Source organism: Phyllobates terribilis, unplaced genomic scaffold, assembly GCF_046119375.1.
Source record: "Phyllobates terribilis strain yellow unplaced genomic scaffold, ASM4611937v1 Scaffold_7__3_contigs__length_470593459, whole genome shotgun sequence".
NCBI classification, from domain to species: domain Eukaryota; kingdom Metazoa; phylum Chordata; class Amphibia; order Anura; family Dendrobatidae; genus Phyllobates; species Phyllobates terribilis.
The window spans coordinates 258,358,137-258,381,215 of record NW_027362767.1 but is presented as its reverse complement, the minus strand read 5'-3'; the positions used below and the strand labels follow the sequence as shown (position 1 = coordinate 258,381,215).

Genomic DNA, 23,079 nt, shown 5'->3' with positions numbered 1-23,079 from the left:
GGAGTTGTCAGTAAAGCAGAAGGCGGCACTGGGCGGGGAAAAGAGCTGGAGTGACAGAGGCTTTAGATCTACATGTAGCTCTTCAGCCTCATTTGCATATCAATTCAAACTCCAATTTCTCACTAATGGAGGAATGGGCTGGCTATGTAAAGGGATTACTGGACTTGTCAAAAGGAAAAAAAGGGGGAGGAAGTTCAGCTCACCAAGAGTGGAAGGAATGCCTCCATCAAAAACTGCGATCTTCAGACCGGCTTCGGGGCAGAGAGCAACGTAGAGAAGAAAAATTCCAGCATCCGCCATGGTATGAAATATTAAAACATGACTTTTAATTGCGTTATTTAAAATATGTAAGAACAAAACATTTCAATAAAATCAGGGAGACAAAAAGAGGGGGCGGGTTGGGGGGGACATAGGTCTACGTATTTCGAGCTGAACGCTCTTAATCCTGACTGCTCTTAATCCTGATTGCTGGACTTGTCTTTGGAAGAGCTACATGCGCATATAGTTTGGGATGTGAATCCCTGCTGAAATTTCCTTTAAGAAATAATCTTCCGTCCACCATTTTTTTGTCTTTTACTCATTGCTCTCAGGATTTCGCTCTATGTCTTAGAAGGAGGGTTTTCATACCACAGCGGGTGCACACCAACCCCCAGCCTCGGCGGGAAGTGAAGAGACATAAAATACATCAATCCAGACACAACGGGTATTTTTAAAAAATATATTTACAGATATAACAATATATAATGATTTACAGTGTCCTCAAAGGCCTTCATAAAAGATCCAAATGAACAAGACCAGAAGAGTGAGACAGAGTGAGAGCAGCGTGGAGACCCCCCTAGAGAGCATCCCCTCATCAACATGTATGAGAGAGAAATACTGTCCGGATAGGGACATCTGGACCTAGGAAAGATGAGTGTAAATGTGCCTGCAGGTGTCACATAACTGTGCGGAGTGACATAAGGGCCATGTGCGCAGTGACCGGAGAGGACAGGCCGTGTGCGTAGTGACCGGAGAGGACGGGCCGTGCGGGTAGCGACCGGAGAGGACGGGCCGTGCGCGTAGTGACCGGAGAGGACGGGCCGTGCGCGTAGTGACCGGAGAGGACGGGCCGTGCGCGTAGTGACCGGAGAGGACGGGCCGTGCGCGTAGTGACCGGAGAGGACGGGCCGTGCGCGTAGTGACCGGAGAGGACGGGCCGTGCGCGTAGTGACCGGAGAGGACGGGCCGTGCGCGTAGTGACTGGAGAGGACGGGCCGTGCGCGTAGTGACCGGAGAGGACGGGCCGTGCGCGTAGTGACCGGAGAGGACGGGCCGTGCGCGTAGTGACCGGAGAGGACGGGCCGTGCGTGTAGTGACCGGAGAGGACGGGCCGTGCGTGTAGTGACCGGAGAGCATGGGCCGTGCGTGTAGTGAGTGACCGGAGAGGAAGGGCCGTGCGTGTAGTGACCGGAGAGGACGGGCCGTGCGTGTAGCGACCGGAGAGGACGGGCCGTGCGTGTAGCGACCGGAGAGGAAGGGCCGTGCGTGTAGCGACCGGAGAGGACGGGCCGTGCGTGTAGTGACCGGAGAGGACGGGCCGTGCGTGTAGTGACTGGAGAGGACGGGCCGTGCGTGTAGTGACTGGAGAGGACGGGCCGTGCGTGTAGTGACTGGAGAGGATGGGCTGTGCGTGTAGTGACTGGAGAGGACGGGCCGTGCGTGTAGTGACTGGAGAGGATGGGCCGTGCGTGTAGTGACCGGAGAGGATGGGCCGTGCGTGTAGTGACTGGAGAGGACGGGCCGTGCGTGTAGTGACCGGAGAGGATGAGCAGTGTGTGTAGTGACCGGAGAGGATGAGCAGTGTGTGCAGTGACCGGAGAGGATGAGCAGTGTGTGCAGTGACCGGAGAGGATGAGCAGTGTGTGTAGTGACCGGAGAGGACGGGCCGTGCGTGTAGCGACCGGAGAGGACGGGCCGTGCGTGTAGCGACTGGAGAGGACGGGCCGTGCGTGTAGCGACTGGAGAGGACGGGCCATGCGTGTAGTGACTGGAGAGGACGGGCCGTGCGTGTAGTGACCGGAGAGGACGGGCCGTGCGTGCAGTGACCGGAGAGGATGAGCAGTGTGTGTAGTGACCGGAGAGGAGGGGCCGTGTGTGCAGTGACCGGAGAGGATGAGCAGTGTGTGCAGTGACCGGAGAGGATGAGCAGTGTGTGTAGTGACTGGAGAGGAGAGGTTGTGCTTGTGTAGTTACTAGAAGGTTGTGAGTGTACAATCTCTATGTCCATATCCGCAGTTTTCCATCTCTCGGGCTTAATAAATATTGTTGCTTTTTTCCCTTCAGTTCCATGAACTGATAATAAATAAAATATTTCCGTATGAGAATACATTTTCAGTAAAAAGTGATTCATCCTTATTTTTTTTTTCCCTATTGAAACCATAAATACATTTTCGTAAGAAAACATAATCACTAAAGTCAGCAGAAGAAAGCTGGGAGACTTCAGCGAGCTCAGTAATAAATTCCCTTTATAGCGGCTCACTCCACATCTGGAAATCACTTCACAAAAATATTGCATAAGACTTGAAAATTGTCACCTGAACGAAATCAGAAAAATACCAAAATCTTGCATGAAATCTCTATACGACCTAGATCTACGGAAAAAAAAAACCTCCTATAGATAGACTCTATACTTTTTTGGCACACGAAGAGTACGAAAATGGCCACCAGACAGCTGGGAGGAAGCTGTTGACCTGCTGACAAAGCACATTCATTGCGACCCCCTCCCCCAAATCCCCAACCCTAAAAATTTCACAGCAGCTAAATTCATGAAAATTTTTTAAAAAAATTTGCAGTGGGTCATCCCAGCGTGGCTAGGCTTCAATAAATTGACCCACAGATACAGCACAACACCGGGGAGCAGCATTTCTAAGCATCGGCAATGAACCTCCATATATGTAAGAAATTCGAGAGTTTGTACATGAAGGTCACCATTCAAAAAGAAAGGTGGAGAACGTCTCAGATAGCCCCAACTTGGCAGTGGCCCTTGGGCCAGAGGGTGCCCTCTATGGTATGTTGCTGGCTCCATTCATCCAGGAATAGCCAATGAGCCCAATTCAGAAGTCAACTAGATGTTTGGGGGGGATTTTTAGCAGTTATAAAACAACTCAAAAAAGTTAGGTGCCAACAAGGGTAAACCCATAGAGGCAGTTGACATTGGGTTCGTGAAGCTGGTGAGCCCTAGGTCAGCTTGATCGGTAAAAGCAACCTTAATAATGGCATCTCCTTTTGATGGGCACTGTAGTGTTAACGAACATGGCGAAAAGGATTAGGAACAAGCACTGGGCCCTTCATGCCCTGTCGGGTTGGGACATGGGCCAACAAGAGGGAAGACCTCACGTTGAATCTTGTCATGGGTCTTCTCTACTTCATACCATCTTCTAGGGGCATTGGCCGCAGCCTGGTGACCTTTTGTGTCTCCAACAATACTCAGGTGGTCACAAAGATACCAATCAATACTATACAACAAATCAATTAGGGGCCGAAAACTCATATACGGGCCTTAAATAAGATGGCAGCCAATTTGAATAGACTAACAATATGGCTGCAGTGCCAATAAGATCTGATCTCTTTTTAAGAGTCTTAAAGGTGACCTGTCACTTGCCATAAAGATGTCTATTTCTCTACCCGGTGTAAATGCCGCTGGTCTCCGGCGTTGTTTTTCTTTTTCTCCTGCACCTCACCTTTCCTGAGATATGGCCTCATCTTATCTGTAGATACATTTAGTATTTTTAGCCAAGCAGTACAGTAGAGTGAGGACCACGCCCATTTGGCTAAAAATGACAAGATTTATTTACAAGGAAGAGGAGGCTGTATCTCAGAAACGGAGATGCTCAGGAACACAAGAAAAACATCCTCGGATTCAGGAGAACAGCAGCATTTGCTCCAGGTAAAAACAATTACATATTTATGGCAAGGACATCACCCAAATCTTATGTTAAGGCATTGAAAAGAGGGTCTCCGCCTGTTTTGATAGATATCTAATTACTATACCAGTAGAGGATGTGGTGAGTACTGACCGGCTCCTCGCCCCTTCTTCTTAATGTTAATAAGGTCTGTAGATGAAGTGATCTGAAGCAGACTGGTTGCTAAGGATGTATTTGCCTAGCAACCTCACACAAGAAACCTGTGGATGTTAAGCAGTGTATCCGTGGCAACCAGCCTGACATCTGAAGAAGGGAGGAGCAGCCAGGCAGCAGTCGGCCTTCTTTAGTAATCAGATTTTTTTCAGGAACCAAGAAACATAAATCCCCCATAAAACTGGATGCTAATATGGCTTTTAGTCAACATGAAACAAAATGGCGACATAAGGCTGACTCTACGTACTGGGCCGCAATACGTCTCCTGCTTTACCTGGATCTAGAAAATGTCATTAACAAGGAAAAAGTCACGATAACCAATCAGTAGACAAAGAAAGTAACCCAGCAAATTGATTGGTTGCTATGGGCAATGCCGCCATCTTTTTTCTTTAAATAAGCTCTAGCACGAAGTTATCACCAGAGGGAGTGGCCCCTATTGGTTCATGCCGATACCCCCCAGATGCTGTAACTTGCCCCTCTCGTTACCCCTTGCCAACATAGTGCCCATGAAGAGGCGGTTCACACAGGACCAAACTCACCCGGGCCACGGGGCTTGTTGACAAATATCTTCCATCTTGACCTGGGTACAATCCCGTCCAACCCACTAAAAATACCCACAAACATATACAAAGTGCAGACGTCCACATTGGCAAAGCAGCAACGGGCACAAGTAGGAAAAAAGTCTGACCCCGCGCCCTAGGCTGGCAGCGCCAGTCAGTAAGGTTTCTGAAACCTCACCGGATCATGCAAAAAGTGACACGTGAAGAAAAAGACACTCATCCACTCACAGCAGACACTCACGCTCACACATTTTGGTAACGTTTTTTTTATATCAGCGCCCCTCACCCCATTGTAAGGTTACGGGCAGTCTTAAAAGAGGGGGAGGGGACTATACACCCAGAATAATGTCATTATAAAAATAGCCTACGCTCTCTGAAGTCCGCCCGCAGAATTCATCATTGTTTATCCTTCCCAGAATCCACTTCACTCCCCACAATATAAATAGCTCTGTGCCTTTAAGAGTATCGTCTGTTGAATCCATGGTAATATAATATATAATGTATATACGATGCTTTATAATATATATGATGTCTGCATAGAGCTAGCTTGATGCTGGAGTTAGCAGCAATGGCAGGATGTGGGCCCCCAATGCAATATTTCTAGGGGCCCGCAATTACCACACGCCATTTATAGTACTGAAGTCCTATTAGGTGGCAAGGGGTCAGTAGTCCCCCTGGGCCACCAGGCCCCCTGTACCCATATAAGGCATCTGTCATCAGTCACTCAGCACCAGGCAGATTGTACAATGGGCCATTACACCCGGGGGAGGTCATTCTCTGGCATTTCTGTCCTACCCCCTCATTCCATTACCCGTTTTATTCATATACTTGTGCATATACCACTGAGACCCATAAAGGGATAAACTAGTGGGCGCTACGAGCTCGCACCCAACAATGCAGCTTATTAAATCAGATGACCCTGGCATCCAGCTGAACAGGACTTATGGTAGGAGCATGTGAGTCTTTGCTTCTGTCAGCAAATAAACATCACTGGGAGCATTCAAAGCTCCTCCCAAATGTAAGTTTTAGCTGGATGCCAGCACTTTATATATCCCGGAAAATATGCCCCTCCCAAATGTCCTTTTCAGCTGGACGCCGGGCACCTTATCAATCCCAGCAAATATGCGACTCCCAAATGTCCTTTTCAGCTGGATGCCAGGTACATTATCAATCTCAGCAAATATGGAACTCCCAAATGTCCTTTTCAGCTGGATATCAGGCATGTTATGAATCCCAGCAAATATATCCTGTCCAAATGTCCTTTTGAGATGGATGCCAGACATGCCCCACCCAAATATCCTTTTAACTATACACCCCCTCTACCTCCACACTCCCACCTTTTACGACCCAGGTCAGATTAGTTGTGTAACAGTCGTGATTGACTAACTCCCATTTTGCAGTGAAGCCTCGTCCTCTCTCCGTGCAAAACACGGCCATAAAATATTAACCCTTCAGCTGCTAGCGGACCAAGATAGCAAATAACTAGTTGCATCAGGTGCATGCTCGATGATTATGCTGCAATTTTTGATCCATTTTTTACAGTAATTAAAAAAATAAATAAATTTGGCACATTTGCGACATACTGTATAAAACCTGTTACTTTTAAAAACGTGCCCAATGGGGTTTTCCAAAAGTGAATCCCGCTTTTTTTTACCCCCTTTAAATAGGAGGCAAATACTGACCAATCAAATTAAAGTGGTTAACAATAAAACTCCGCCCATTTTTGTAAAGGATTCCCACACATTCTGTTATTTTAAGAAAGTCAGAGCACTTCTTTTCCCCTGCTCCATCTTTCTGTACATCTCTATAATGAATATGCAGTATATACGACCTCGGCGCAGACATTAAAAAACTTACGCAGAAAAAAAAAAAGCGAAAAGCACACAGACGGTGTTGTGCTTGGAGTTTCCAGCAGCAAAGGCAAAGTTTTACATTAGACACTCCGCCGGTGAAACCGCTGGAGGACACAGCCCACGACCCGGATGACTGTGCAGGAAAATAGTGTTTGTTTTTTTTCCCAGAAGCCCTTTCAAGGACAAGACGCCCCTGTGGTTAGTAGAGAAAGGCCTTAGGAAAGGCGAGGGAGAGCCACAGAGACCACACACCCCTGCAAATAAAAAATATGGTACCCTGAAATGTCTATGTTTTGGAGGTGTCACTGGGCTCCCCCTCTGTCTGGCATCTGTGGAACATTCCTGAGGAGTTCTTTGGAATCGGTGGAAGGTGACCACCAAGAAGGGAATGTGAGATACAGACTGTTCCATGATTGGTTATCAAGAAAGGGGAGAAACACAAAAACAACATCAGATTATATACAGAGAAAGAATAGAAAGCAGCAACCCACTATAGAAATTCTCGGAAGGGGTTAACAGATCTAGAGACCTGGATGATGGATCTAAAGATATGGATGATGAATGAGGCAAGCAAGAGATATGGAGGATGGATGTAGAGTTATGGATCATGACGGAGAATATGGAGGTATAGATGACAGATTTAAAAGATATGTCTGATGGATGATGGATCCATAGATATGGATGATGACTGAGAATATAGAGAGCTGGGTGATGGATCTAATAATGATAATAACAATCAAGAGATATGGATGGTGGATCAATATTTACGGATCATGACTGAGAGTATAAAGATCAGGGTGATGGAACTAAAGTTGTGGATGATGACAGAATATAGAGGTAAAGGTAATGGATGTAAAGATATGGGCGATGACTGACACTATAGAGATCTGTATGATGGATCAAAAGATATGGATCATAATTGAGACAATTTGGAAACATATGGATGATGATTGAGACAATCTAGAGAACTGGATGATGGATTTAGATGAGCGGGTAATAACTTAAATATAGAAGATGTTGATGATAACTGAGAATACAGAGCTATTGATGATGGATCTATTCTAGAGGTATGATTAATAAATTAAATAATCCAAATACATGGTTGATGGAAGGAGAGATGTGGGTAATGACTGAGAATATAGAGGTAAAGATGATGGATGTTGTTATATGAACGATCACCGAGACATGGAGATGGATTAAAGTTCTAGACACATGCTTGATGGATCGAGAGACTCTACAGATATAATGACTATGAAGATGTGGATGATGGATCTAGAGATATAGATGATGTCTAAATGGATGATATCTGTTGACTGAAACAGCCTAGATATATGTATGATGCGTGAGAAATTCTATAGAGGCTGATAATGGATCTAGAAACAAAGATGTTGCCTGAAACATGTAGAGATATGGGAGATAGAATCTAGATAAATGGTTTAGGAGTGAAAGAATCTAGAGAGAAGGTTGATAATTGAGAACGTCTAGAAATATGAATGATAGATTGGACAATAACTTCTAGATTGATATATGATGGGTAACAGATTCTCAGAAATAGGTGATATTGATCGAATCTACAGAGATAAGATGAGAAATTTTGGAATCTAAAGAAACTAGTTAGAAATCAGATAATCTTGAGCACTACAAAAATGAAGGGCTGAAAAGGGATGGATGATGAATAAGAGAATATATAAAGGTTATGAAAATGAAGAACAAGTTCTTTTTAGGGAATAGATGATCTAAGAGAAGAAGGGGTGATGTCCCAATGGAATACATCATATGAGAGTCAGATAGTGCTCTGGGATAGGGGCGTAAGTGTCATCAGGGGAATAGTGATGACCTCCATGACAGGTGGGTGGTGAAGCAGCCGTTTTCTAATCAACAAGAAATAATTACTATAATTTCATTTGATTTGAGAATTAAAGAATATCTAAAACCTACATCCTAGAACAGCGGTGACCAACCCCAAGCCTGAATCAGCCATTAACAGGAGAAGGCGGGGGCAAAAAATGAGGTGCACTAAGTATTTCACCCCTGACAATCAGAGCCCCACGACCCTTCAATCACAACAGAAAAAAACACAAGTGTTGACCCCTTGTGGTTGCCCACCGCCATTCTAGTCTACTCTGATTCAGAACATGCATCAGTAATCCACGTAACCTGAAGAAAGGTGAAGGGGCACCAGAAATGCCGGATCCAGAACAACAAAAACTTATGGCAGGAACGAGAAAAGTAAACTGAAGAAAAAAAAAAAGGTAGCAACACAAAGTCTAAATATAGTCTTGTGTTCATTGGTGGCTGAACTTTCTGCTGCTCGAGAAGGAGGTGAGGAGACAAGTGGGTAAACGTGTGAGAGACTCTGTGTTCTAGAATCACGGGAACAATAATAAGAAAGATCTTCACACTCCCGAAATAAAGAGATCAGCCGCGTCTGTACGACAATGCAAAAGAGAGCGCCGGCAGACCGTCTGTGCTAAGTGCTATCGCAAGGATCCTGGGCATCCAGAGGAAAGTGGACACGTCTTCCAAAGACAGGTACATTCTCTGAAAACCAAATGTCCTCAAAAAGGTGGAGGTCTACCATCATCTCCAATCCAGCTTGACCTCATTTTAGCTTTACGAACCGTCCATCATCGTGACCAGCTGGATGTTCTTCAGATGATCGCCTCTTACCTCTTTCAGAAGTTTGGTCGATGCTTCGATGAAACTCCCCACCATCACCTGAATAGAATCAGGTTCTTCTCCCATGTATGAAAATAATGAAATCGATTTTTTTCAAAAATATCTTCAAATGTGAAGATCCTACACCCTCAAAAAATGTAGCCAAGTTGGAGGCTCCAAGGTGATGGCCGATTTCGAAAACACGACTATGGAAATGGCACCCAATTGACAAGGCCACCTTTAGTGATAAGATATATTAAGAGTTTGATATTTTGGTGACCGTGAGATATTAGTAACATCATTAACTTCTCCTTGAAGGATCTGAGCTCACCGGAGGAGGGGGACCTTTAGACTTTAGCTTGTGAGTCTCTCTAAAGTTCTACACCATACATGACGGCCTTGGACTTGGCGGTGGTACCCTCTTCAGGGGTACATGGAGGCTTGTCTTCATAAAAGAGAACACTGCAATAAAGATTCCTCTAGGAAACCGCACATTACTTAGTAACCAGCCACCATGGCTGGAGGAACGTCGTCTATGTGGTGGGCCGCACACTGGACTTCATGTCCATGGTGGGTTTTCTTTACAGCTGAAGAACAGACCTAAGAAAAACCCCTGTGCTGTGCGTAAGTAGATATAACAAGACAAAAATATACATCTCTGTCAACAAGTAAGAGACGTCCCAAGGATGATCCTGTGAACAGACAAGGTATCATGTCCTTGTGGAGAACTTGAAGATCACAGCTCTGTGGGTTCCTTATGGCTTCTGAGGTCCAGGAGAGAGGACAACAGGGGTGGAAAGTCCGTCAACGCTGAGTGTTGGAACGTGGATCTGGTTGCTTCCATTTGTTGGGAACTGGAAGTAAAAAAAGATTGGGGTATTGAGAGGGTGTCATGGGCAATGGGCCCAGTTATCCTCTCAGCTTGCAATTCCCTTGAGTAGGAGGAACTATTGAGGGATCGTCAGTAACCATCTTTTAACTAGAACTCCTTTAATAATATTTTTACAATATACCTTGTCTCGCTCTATGTAAAAAATATGCCTAACCCTCAAAGCCTATGGGCCCTTCAAGGGTCAGGGATTAGTGGGTCTTCCTAGTCAAGGCTTATTGGGACCCATCGATGCCCTAGTATTTGCTTAGGCTGCAGCTCAAGCATCTCACAAGACTTTTCATCTGGGTAGCCCTTACAGAATAAGGGTTTGGTGGCATATCACTGGGATGGACACCAATAAGTTCATAATGTGCACCATTTAAAGAGGAACTCCGTTACCCAACATCAAATCAGTGGTAGTCCAACACCCAGCACCTTCACCAATCAGTTGTTTGTAGCTTCTGCAGCAGCCGGTTGTAACGTACACTATGTGTACTGTGTAACCGCTATGAGGAACTACAGCTCAGATCCCATTGAAGTGAATGGGAGCTGATCTGTAGTACCTGAGAACGACCACTACATGGTGTACGGAGCTATGATGTTCACTGTTTACATCTGGCCCCAGCGGGAGCTGAAAACAGCTGATTGATGGGGTACTGGGTGTCACACCCCACTGATCAGATATTGAGGAGCCATCCTTAGAATAAATCATCACTATCTAAGTACTGGACAATCCCTTTAAGCACTTACATCCTTAGGTTTCAAATCTATCTTCCCTCCAGTTCTCGACTCTCCTGCATGTTGGCAAACACCAGGATCTGTATAGAAATCAGCGACACAAAGGCCGATCTTACCTGGAAGGACAATTTTGCTGGACTTCGGGGAGCTATGGGGCTGAGCGTACTCCAGAAATGGATAGAAGGGGGAAGAGAGCTTGGGGTAAGCAGTAGAGGCGTCTGGAAAAGAGATCAACAGGGACAAGTGACATACGTGGCAGTGTGAAGTCAGATCAGACATACGGAAACAATGGTGCACCATCCGGCAGCCACATTGTGCGGTACATGGGATGTAGCCATTGTTTTCTGGCTCAGGATCTCTGCTGCTGCAAATGATTATTCATGACAAGATAGGATATCTAAAAAAAATCGGACATTTATCTAGAAAATCATTCAGAAGAGTCCCACAGATAATGCTCTGTCTCACCATATATAGTGGCATGCAAAAGTATTCACTCCCTTGGCTTTTTACCTATTTTGTTACATTACAACCTGTGTTTAAATACTTTTGTAATCCGATTTGTGTGTGATGCATCAGCACTAAATAGTCTAAGTTGGTGAAGTGAGAAAAATGTAGGCAGAAATTACATTTATGGGATCAAATAACTAAAAATTGTCATGCGCATATGTATTCACCCCTTTTGCTATGAAGCCACTAAAAATTTCTGGTGCATGCAATTCCCTTCATAAGTCCCATGCTTAGTGACAGGACGTCCACCTGTGTGCAATCTAATGTCACATGTCTGTCAGTATATACACTTTACCTTTTCTGAAAGGTCACAGAGGCTGCGACTCCATTAACAAGAGGCAACAGTAACCAAACACCACCATGAAGACCAAGGAGATCTCCAAACAACACCATGAAGACCAAGGAGATCTCCAAACACTACCATGAAGACCAAGGAGATCTCCAAACAACACCATGAAGACCAAGGAGATCTCCAAACAACACCATGAAGACCAATGAGATCTCCAAACACCACCATGAAGACCAAGGAGATCTCCAAACAACACCATGAAGACCAAGGAGATCTCCAAACAAGTCAGGGACAAAGTTGTTGAAAAGTAAAAGTCAGGGTTGGGTTATAAAAAATATCCCAATCTCTGATGATTCCTGGAGCACCATCAAATCCATTATCATCAAATGGAAAGAACATGGTACCACAACAAACCTGCCAAGAGAGGGCCGCCCACCAAAACTTTGAGCCCGGGCAAGGAGGGCATTAATCAGAGAGGCAGCACAGAGACCAAAGGTAACCCTGAAGGAGCTGCAGAGTTCCCAAGCAGAGACTGGAATATCTGTCCATATGACCACAATAAGCCGTACAGTGCATAGAAAAAAAACCTCTGCTTACGCACAAAAATTGTAAGGCTCGTTTTGAATTTGCCAAAAGACATGTGGGAGACTCCCCAAAAGTATGGAGAAATGTGCCGTGGTCTGATGAGACCAAAATGTAACTTTTTAGCCACCAAGGTAAACGCTATGTCTGGCACCAAACCAACACAGCTCATCACCCCAAGAATACCATCCCCACAATGAAACATGGTGGTGGCAGCATTATGCTGTGGGGATGTTTTTCGGCAGCAGGGACAGGAAAAATGGTCCGAGCCGAGGGGAAGATGAATGGTGCGAAATACAGAGATATTCTTGATCAAAACCTGTTTCGGTCTGTCAGTGATTTGAGACTGGGACAGAGGTTCACCTTCCAACAGCACAATGACGTTTCGGTCTGTCAGTGATTTGAGACTGGGACAGAGGTTCACCTTCCAACAGCACAATAACCCAAAGCATATTGCTAAAGCAACACACGAGTGGTTTAAGGGGAAACGTGTAAATGTTTTGGCGTGGCCTAGTCAAAGCCAAGACCTTAATCCAATTGATAATCTGTGGTCAGGCTTGGAGATTTCTGTTCACCAGAGGAAACCATCTAACTTGAAGGAACTGGAGCAGTTTTGCCTTGCGGAATGGGCAAAAATCCCAGTGGCAAGATGTGGAAAGCTCATAGAGATGTATCCAAAGCGACTTGCAGCTGTAATTGCTGCAAAAGGAGGCTCTGCAAAGTACTGACTTTAGGGGGGTGAAAAGTTATGCACACTGAAGTTTTCAGTTTTTTTGTTCTATTTGTTCTTTGCTTCACAATAAAAAGAAAACCAAATATTCACAATTGTAGGCATGTTCTTTACCTGAACTGATGGAAACCCTAAAAAAAACAGGAAATTCCAGGTTGTGAGGAAGCAAAACCACGAAAAATGCCAAGGGGGTGAATACTTTCGCAAGCCACTTTACATACAAAGGGCACATATGGAAAATTAATGCAATGTGGTAAATATCCACTATGCAGGAGACACAACATAATGAGTGTTTTATTTTCTGAAATCATCTGTGCTGCTGAGAACCCTGCACCTCCACTAACAGTCTGTGCCCTCCTAGCTGTCGCTGCTTTACATCATGACACTACGCCTGTTAGAGCCAGGTCTTCACTACCATCTTTATATGAAAGACAGTTTACAGTTACCCATAGATCAAGCTATCCCTCTCCTGAAAAACTCTGTGCTGCTGGGACTGTAAACCCTCTAATATCAGATTATGATCTCTCACTTGTCTTGATTACTTGTTTTGTTATATGCAGCCCAGCCCTCATTAACATCATCACATGTGTGTACAAGACACTGCCTACAGTAATCTCCTGAAATACTCTGTGCTGGCCAAGCTCCTTCCACCACCCTTATGTGATAAGATCAGCAAGATATTTTCCCCAAATATTCTGTGCTCCTGGGTACTATGCATCTCACAGTTTGTTTTGGAGCACGAAGTATCTGGAAATGATTTAGCTCAGTAAGCGCAACTAGAAATCATACATTACTTGTCATGTACTGATCCTGAGTTACATCCTGTATTATACTCCACAGCTGCACTCACTATTCTGCTGGTGCAGTCACTGTGTACGTACATTACATTACTGATCCTGAGTTACATCCTGTATTATACTCCAGAGCTGCACTCACTATTCTGCTGGTGCAGTCACTGTGTACATACATTACTGATCCTGGGTTACATTCTGTATTATACTCCAGAGCTGCACTCACTATTCTGCTGGTGCAGTCACAGTGTACATACATTACATTACTGATCCTGTACTGATCCTGAGTTACATCCTGTATTATATGCCGGAGCTGCACTCACTATTCTGCTGGTGGAGTCACTGTGTACATACATTACATTACTTATCCTGTACTGATCCAGAGTTACATCCTGTATTATACCCCAGAGCTGCACTCACTATTCTGCTGGTGCAGTCACTGTGTACATACATTACATTACTTATCCTGTACTGATCCAGAGTTACATCCTGTATTATATTCCAGAGCTGCACTCACTATTCTGCTGGTGCAGTCACTGTGTACATACATTACATTACTTAACCTGTACTGATCCTGAGTTACATCCTGTATTATACTCCACAGCTGCACTCACTATTCTGCTGGTGGAGTCACTGTGTACATACATTACATTACTTATCCTGTACTGATCCAGAGTTACATCCTGTATTATATGCCGGAGCTGCACTCACTATTCTGCTGGTGGAGTCACTGAGTACATACATTACATTACTTATCCTGTACTGATCCAGAGTTACCTCCTGTATTATACCCCAGAGCTGCACTCACTATTCTGCTGGTGCAGTCACTGTGTACATACATTACATTACTTATCCTGTACTGATCCTGAGTTACCTCCTGTATTATACTCCAGAGCTGCACTCACTATTCTGCTGGTGCAGTCACTGTGTACATACATTACATTACTTATCCTGTACTGATCCTGAGTTACATCCGGTATTATACTCCAGAGCTGCACTCACTATTCTGCTGGTGCAGTCACTGTGTACATACATTACATTACTTATCCTGTACTGATCCTGAGTTACATCCGGTATTATACTCCAGAGCTGCACTCACTATTCTGCTGGTGCAGTCACTGTGTACATACATTACATTACTTATCCTGTACTGATCCTGAGTTACATCCGGTATTATACTCCAGAGCTGCACTCACTATTCTGTTGGTGCAGTCACTGTGTACATACATTACATTACTTATCCTGTACTGATCCTGAGTTACATCCTGTATTATACTCCAGAGCTGCACTCACTATTTTGCTGGTGCAGTCACTGTGTACATACATTACATTACTTATCCTGTACTGATCCTGAGTTACATCCGGTATTATACTCCAGAGCTGCACTCACTATTCTGCTGGTGCAGTCACTGTGTACATACATTACATTACTTATCCTGTACTGATCCTGAGTTACATCCGGTATTATACTCCAGAGCTGCACTCACTATTCTGTTGGTGCAGTCACTGTGTACATACATTACATTACTTATCCTGTACTGATGCTGAGTTACATCCTGTATTATACTCCAGAGCTGCACTCACTATTCTGCTGGTGCAGTCACTGTGTACATACATTACATTACTTATCCTGTACTGATCCTGAGTTACATCCGGTATTATACTCCAGAGCTGTACTCACTATTCTGCTGGTGCAGTCACTGTGTACATACATTACATTACTGATCCTGTACTGATCCTGAGTTACATCCTGTATTATAGCCCAGAGCTGCACTCACTATTCTGCTGGTGCAGTCACTGTGTACATACATTACATTACTTATCCTGTACTGATCCTGAGTTACATCCTGGATTATACTCCAGAGCTGTACTCAATATTCTGCTGGTGGAGTCACTGTGTACATACATTACATTACTTATCCTGTACTGATCCTGAGATACATCCTCTATTATACTCCAGAGCTGCACTCACTATTCTGCTGGTGCAGTCACTGTGTACATACATTACTGATCCTGAGTTACATCCTGTATTATACTCCAGAGCTGCACTCACTAGTCTGCTGGTGCAGTCACTGTGTACATACATTACATTACTTATCCTGTACTGATCCTGAGTTATATCCTGTATTATACTCCAGAGCAGCACTCACTATTCTGCTGGTGCAGTTACTGTATACATACATTACATTACATTACTTATCCTGTACTGATCCTGAGTTACATCCTGTATTATACTCCAGAGCTGCACTCACTATTCTGCTGATGCAGTCACTGTGTACATACATTACATTACTCATCCTGAGTTTCATCCTGTATTATACTCCTGAGCTGCACTCACTATTCTGCTGGTGCAGTCACTGTGTACATACATTACATTACTCATCCTGAGTTACATCCTGTATTATACTGCAGAGCAGCACTCACTATTCTGCTGGTGCAGTCACTGTATACATACATTACATTACATTACTGATCCTGTACTGATCCTGAGTTACATCCTGTATTATACTCCAGAGCAGCATTCACTATTCTGCTGGTGCAGTCACTGTATACATACATTACATTACATTACATTACTAATCCTGTACTGATCCTGAGTTACATCCTGTATTATACTCCAGAGCTGCACTCACTATTCTGCTGGTGCAGTCACGGTGTACATACGTTACATTACTTATCCTCTACTGATCCTGAGTTACATCCTGTATCATACTCCAGAGCTGCACTCATTATTCTGCTGTGGAGTAATTGTGTACATACATTACATTACTGATCCTGTACTGATCCTGAGTTACCTCCTGTATTATACTCCAGACCTGCACTCACTATTCTGCTGGTGCAGTCACTGTGTACATACATTATATTACTTATCCTGCACTGATCCAGAGCTGCACTCACTATGCTGCTGGTGCAGTCACTGTATACACACATTACATTACTTATTTTGTACTGATCCTGAGTTACATCCAGTATTATACTCCAGAGCAGCACTCACTATTCTGCTTGTAAAGTCATTGTGTATATACATTACTTATCCTGCACTGATCCTGAGTTACCTCTTGTATTATACTCCAGAGCTGCACTCACTATTCTGCTGGTGCAGTCACTGTGTACATACATTACATTACTCATCCTGAGTTACATCCTGTATTATACTCCAGAGCAGCACTCACTATTCTGCTGATGCAGTCACTGTGTACATACATTACATTAGTTATCCTGAGTTTCACCCTGTATTATACTCCAGAGCTGCACTCACTATTCTGCTTGTAAAGTCATTGCGTACATACATTACATTACTTATCCTGCACTGATCCTGAGTTACCTCTTCTATTATACTCCAGAGCAGCATTCACTATTCTGCAGGTGCAGTCACTGTATACATACATTACATTACATTACTGATCCTGTACTGATCCTGAGCTACATCCTGTATTATACTCCAGAGCTGCACTCACTATTCTGCTGGTGCAGTCACTGTGTACATACATTACGTTACTTATCCTGTACTGATCCTGAGTTACATCCTGTATTATATTCCAGAGCAGCATTCACTATCCTGCTGGTGCAGTCACTGTATACATACATTACATTACTTATCCTGTACTGATCCTGAGTTACATCCTGTATTATACTCCAGAGCTGCACTCACTATTCTGCTGATGCAGTCACTGTGTACATACATTACATTACTCATCCTGAGTTTCATCCTGTATTATACTCGAGAGCTGCACTCACTGTTCTGCTTGTAAAGTCATTGTGTACATACATTACATTACTTATCCTGTACTGATCCTGAGTTACATCCTGTATTATACCCCAGAGCTGCACTCACTATTCTGCTGGTGCAGTCACTGTGTACATACATTACATTACTTATCCTGTACTGGTCCTGAGTTACATCCTGCATTATACTCCAGAGCTGCACTCACTATTCTGCTGGTGCAGTCACTGTGTACATACATTACATTACTGATCCTGTACTGATCCTGAGTTACATCCTGTATTATACCCCAGAGCTGCACTCACTATTCTGCTGGTGCAGTCACTGTGTACATACATTACATTACTGATCCTGTACTGATCCTGAGTTACCTCTTGTATTATACTCCAGAGCTGCAATCACTATTCTGCTGGTGCAGTCACTGTGTACATACATTACATTACTTATCCTGCACTGATTCTGAGTTACATCCTGTATTATCCTCCAGAGCTGCACTCACTATTCTGCTGGTGCAGTCACTGTGTACATACATTATATTACTGATCCTGTACTGATCCTGAGTTACATCCTGTATTATACCCCAGAGCTGCGCTCACTATTCTGCTGGTGCAGTCACTGTGTACATGCATTGCATTACTTATCCTGTACTGATCCTGAGTTACATCCTGTATTATACCCCAGAGCTGCGCTCACTATTCTGCTGGTGCAGTCACTGTGTACATGCATTGCATTACTTATCCTGTACTGATCCTGAGTTACATCCTATATTATACCCCAGAGCTGCACTCACTATTTGGCAGTTTGTTATTGGAAACAGAAAGCTTTTTGTCAGACACTCTCCTAGCAGCTTAGATGAGCTACTATAATATACTGGGAGGGGCAGTTAGTTTCCCTTATATCAGACTATAAAGTGCTTGGTGTAATGATGACACTGAACAAGTAGGGACTGCTGTGAGATTAAGTTATCAAGGCTGCAGAATTGTGAATACAGTTCTGGAGAATAATAGATGCTGTAACTGATTTTTGTGATTGTGATTCTGTGCTACTCAGTGGAGCACTATGGCCCTTTAAATTAGGGAATTTTCAGGGTCCTCACTGTAGGACACCATCGGTTCCACCTTCTCCATTATCTCTGTTTTCTGGTTCCATCTTCCTTACCAGGGAATGAGAAGTGATGACAGAAGACGCGCTTCCAGGAGCCAGCAAGGAATTCACAGCAGCGTTCATCTTCTCTGGGCCGATTACAGAGGAGAATGGAATTTCTAAGTCCTTTGGCTTTTTCCCTTTCACGGGTTGTCCTCCTTCAGAAGAAGACACCGGAGAAGACGTGTCCTCCTTCTTCTCCTCGTCCTCCTGAGGATCTGTCTTCACCTTTACCTCCTCCTCCATCTCTGGTGAGTTAATGACCACCAAAATCTCTTGGGCTAGCGGCTGCTCGGAAGTTGGGGTCTTCAAATCTGGGAGAGAAGCAAGAAAGACCTGGGGTTCGGAGAGGTCCTCGACATCTGCGGAAGGGTCTTCAAAAGGATCCTCCACCTTAATGTCAGGAGTCGGTGGATCCACTGTGACCTAATTAGAAAAAAACATACAGGATGACAAAGGTAGTTCCATTTCTTCAACTTCTCTACATCCCTACTTCAAGGAATTGAAAGACCAATGGGGTCAAATGACCAAATGGTCCATGTTGGGATAGCTCTACTTACAAGCTTTGGCACATGTCCCATATTGGTGACCCTGTGTTTACAACAGAGGCAACAGTTGACTTACAGGACAGGCAGTGGTAGTGGTCCCAACAGTGGTCCAAAAGGTCATTTGCCCCATACAAGTAGTTAAGGAAAGGGAGGCAGAATTTTGTTTTTGGGGACCAAAAGCTAATGCATTTGGAGAGCAGGTGTTAAAAAGGATTGGCCCCATCTTCAATGCCCCACGGAACCAGCCCGATGTTCTTCTGCACTATAGCAGCAAATGCTAACGTGCTTTGAAAGCGTTAGGGGCCCATCTCTACATGTAATAGGGTCCTCTTTTCTTTATGTTTCCTCCCCCCAATATCTACTGCCCGTATCGGTCCCCTGTTTATGGACATTACATGGAGCTGCAGTTCCTTGGAGCTATGGATGTTGACTTCTAAGGAGAGATCTCCATCGTCCTGCTCCACCGCCTCATACGATGGGACTCTGATACTTTGATTTTTGGCCTCTGATAGAGGCAGAGCTTCGGCTGGAAGTGAGACGTCCGGTTTGTTAGCCTTGGGCTGCGCACTGGGCGGTGCTTGCAGTGATTGGATGGTGAAGGTGGAGTACAGGCCAGAGCGCATGTACTCGTTGCGGCTGGTCTTGGAGCTGCTCCTCACCATCTTGGGCACAAAGGGCGAGTTCTCCCCGGGTTTTGGGGTCGGGGTCAGTTCATTCACAGAGTCCCTAGATTTGGCATCTTCCTTGGAAGGTTCTCCACTGCTGGGATCTGGGTAACACACAAACTTGTACACAAACTTTTGCCCACTCACTTTCTTGATAATGTTCTGAAAAGACAAAGTCAAAATTTTACAAAAATTCCAAGTGATGTGAAATGGTGTAAAAAATGCAATTCCACCAGTGTTTTTTTGGGTTTTGTTTTTACAGCGGTCGCTGTGTGGTAGAAATGAGTTGGTAACGTGATTCTCCGGTTCGGTACAACTATGGTGATACCAAACTTGTAGAGAAATTTCATTATTTTAGTGGCTTAAAAAAAAAATTATATTCTATATAAAAAATAAAAATTAGCTTTGTGCCGCCATTTTCCGAGACCCACAATAGATTGACAGCGGAATTTAAGGGTTAAACAGCAACACAGCTGCCACCTGCCATGTGGCTCCATACATTGGCATCTGTTCTGTGATGGATATATCCATCTTCCCCAGACCAGTTTTTGTAAAGGGGGCCAACATTTTTAGGAAGGGTGACCCTTAAGTAGTCAATGACTCACATCCTGTTTCATTTTAGTATAAATATTTTTCCAGGATTTTTTTCTCATCCCTTAAAGAGAAAGTGTCATCAAATAATGATATAAGATATTAACGTTAACCTGTATACACACGGCAACCTCTTGGATGTTGTATGTGATTGATTATATGCATTGGTGTACCTGCTACAAGAGCCAATTGCCCAAAGCGCAGGTGGGTGCAAATGTCTGGATATGTAGCTACAATGAGGCCCTTAAAAAAGACAGGACCCAGCATTGGCTACCTCCATCCATCCTATACTACTGGCTGGTAACAATTTGGGAATTTGTTTCCAAATGACCTAATGCTTTTGGAAAAGTATAGACTGAGAACATATTCCAGGCCCTGTGGGAACCGTAATGGGGGAAAGGTTTGCCCACTTCTTTTATGTATGCCACATTTAAATCATCAATGGCCCCTCCATGTCACAGACGGGCAAAGAGATAGATGTACAGAATGTGGACCCTGTAAACAACTCTTCATATCCCAGTTTCCTGGACACCTGTTAGTGTGACATTGGAGGGAAAATATGTTTCACTTAGATATGAGAAATATCCCTGTTTGCAGGGGTCATCACTCTGTGTACCTTCTTTAGCTGTCTCTTTGCCCACCTTGACATGGAGGGGTTATCGATGAAATACACATTGCATACATAGAAGAGAAGGGGCAAACATTTCCCCCATTACAATGCCCCCAGGACAGAACGCACTGCAATATTTTTCTACCCATAATTTTTACCCACCTTGACATGGAGGAATCATTGATGATTTACACATTGCTTACATAGAAGAAAAGGGACAATCATGGCCCCCATTACGGTGCCCCCAGGAGAGAAGACCCTGGAATATGTTTTCACTCCATATTTTTCTAAAACCATTACCAGACACAAAAGCGAGTTGAATGACTGCCACCAAGCTTTCTCAGGAAACAAATATAATTTATATATACCATGGAAAGCGCTCGCCCTCACCTTGTCGTAGTAATATCGCAGAGCCCGGCTCAGCTTGTCGTAATTCATATTGGTCTTGTTTTTGCGCAGGCCCCATAGCCGTGCCACTTCCTCTGCGTCCAGCAGCTTGAACTCCCCATCGTTGGACGTCCAGGAGATGAGGTGCCGGTGACTCTGCTCCTCCAGCAACTGCAGGAGAAACTGCCAGAGCGTCCCAGAAGGGTCCATCTCTGCTAGGACAAGAAGAAGCATGAGGCGGCACTGCAAGAATGCAACACAAACACACATACGGGCGCCGGCGTTAACCATTAATAGGAGTGCAGCGACCAGTGGAAGGGACACATGTGGGTGGACGTTGGCGTGTTGTGGTCTCACCTGACTTCATGCTGTCACTTTACCCCATGGAACCGTATGAATGCAAGGCTCTGAGGAGCAGTGGGTATAGCGTGGGAGGAGGGCACAGGTAGAGCAACCACCTAAATCCTTGCACCAGCACCCCACATCGTCACCAGCACCCCCATGTTTTTTGGCCTCCTACCTGTCTGCAGTCTCAGGCGCCTCTCCTCTCCAGAGAAGTCTTGCGGATCTGGTTGACTTTGCTCTTGAAGGGTCTTTGAGTGACGATCTGTCCCTGCGGCAACCATGAGGCTGCGGCGGAATCAGCGTGGAACATGGTCCTGAATCTGCGGAGAGGCGAGAGGGAGAAGGGGAAGATTTTTTTGGCCTGGTTTAGACGGCAGCGCTCTGTTTTCCTGCCTCCCTCCCTCTTGTCTCCATCTCTCTCATACACTCTCCTCCGCCTCCTACTTGTTTTTCTTGTTTTTTTCAATGTCTGCCCCTTTCCCCTACAACCAGCAGACACAGGAGAGAATCCTGCTCTACGTCAGAGGGAAGGAAAAGCGTGCTGAGGAGGAGGAGAGGGGAGGCCACAGGGGAGGGGAGACTCCAAACATGGATGCTTGGGATGTGGGCACCGCAGATGTACCGCGCCTGCCAACCTTCATACGTTGCCAGTCACTGCATAACATAACTGTTCTATCTGCTACTGGGAAAGCTGGGTGACAACCAATATGGCTGCCATTATCACGTCATATCACATATATAGTGATGCTTTCCCCAGATCTGTATTGCTGTATAATGGAGCAGTTATGACATGATAATGGAGGCCATATTGGTTGTCATCCAGCTTTCCTAGGACCTGACTAGAATATTTGCCTTGTTACAAAGCGATATGACATGACAATCGCAGCCATACTGGTGGTCAGCCATCTTTCCTAGAACCCCGAATAGCATATTTGCCTTGCTACACAGCGATATGACATGATAATAGCGGTCATATTTCTTAGGACCTGAATAGCATATTTGCCTAGTTACACAGTGATAAGGCGTGATAATCGCGGCCATATTGATTGTCACTCAGCTTTCCCAGCATCTCAGTCTATATAGGAAGCAATACCTATCCAGACAGATATGCTAGGAAAGCTGGATAACAACCAATATGGCCTCCATTATCATGTCATAACTGCTCCGTTATACAGCGATACAGATCTGGGGAAAGCATCACTATATATGTGATATGACGTGATAATGGTGGCCATATTGGTTGTCACCCAGCTTTCCCAGTAGCAGAACAGTTATGTTATGCAGTGACTGGCAGCGTATGAAGGTCGGTGGGCGCGGTACATCTGCAGTGCCCACATCCCAAGCATCCATGTTTGGAGTCTCCCCTCCCCTG

The 23,079-nt window shown here is 44.7% G+C and overlaps 1 protein-coding gene across 1 annotated transcript; it reads right to left on the bottom strand.

Moving 5' to 3' along the window:
* Positions 1-706: 706 nt before the first annotated feature.
* ELK1 (ETS transcription factor ELK1) lies at positions 707-22,328 on the bottom strand. The gene is made up of 6 exons (XM_073640452.1): positions 21,883-22,328; positions 21,366-21,574; positions 19,505-19,936; positions 18,577-18,987; positions 10,912-11,013; positions 707-10,040 (listed from the first exon to the last, which is right to left on the bottom strand). Exons 1-6 carry the CDS (start codon positions 21,986-21,988, stop codon positions 9,942-9,944), a joined length of 1,359 nt encoding a protein of 452 aa, XP_073496553.1. The 5' UTR covers positions 21,989-22,328; the 3' UTR covers positions 707-9,941.
* Between the last annotated feature and the right edge of the window lie 751 nt (positions 22,329-23,079).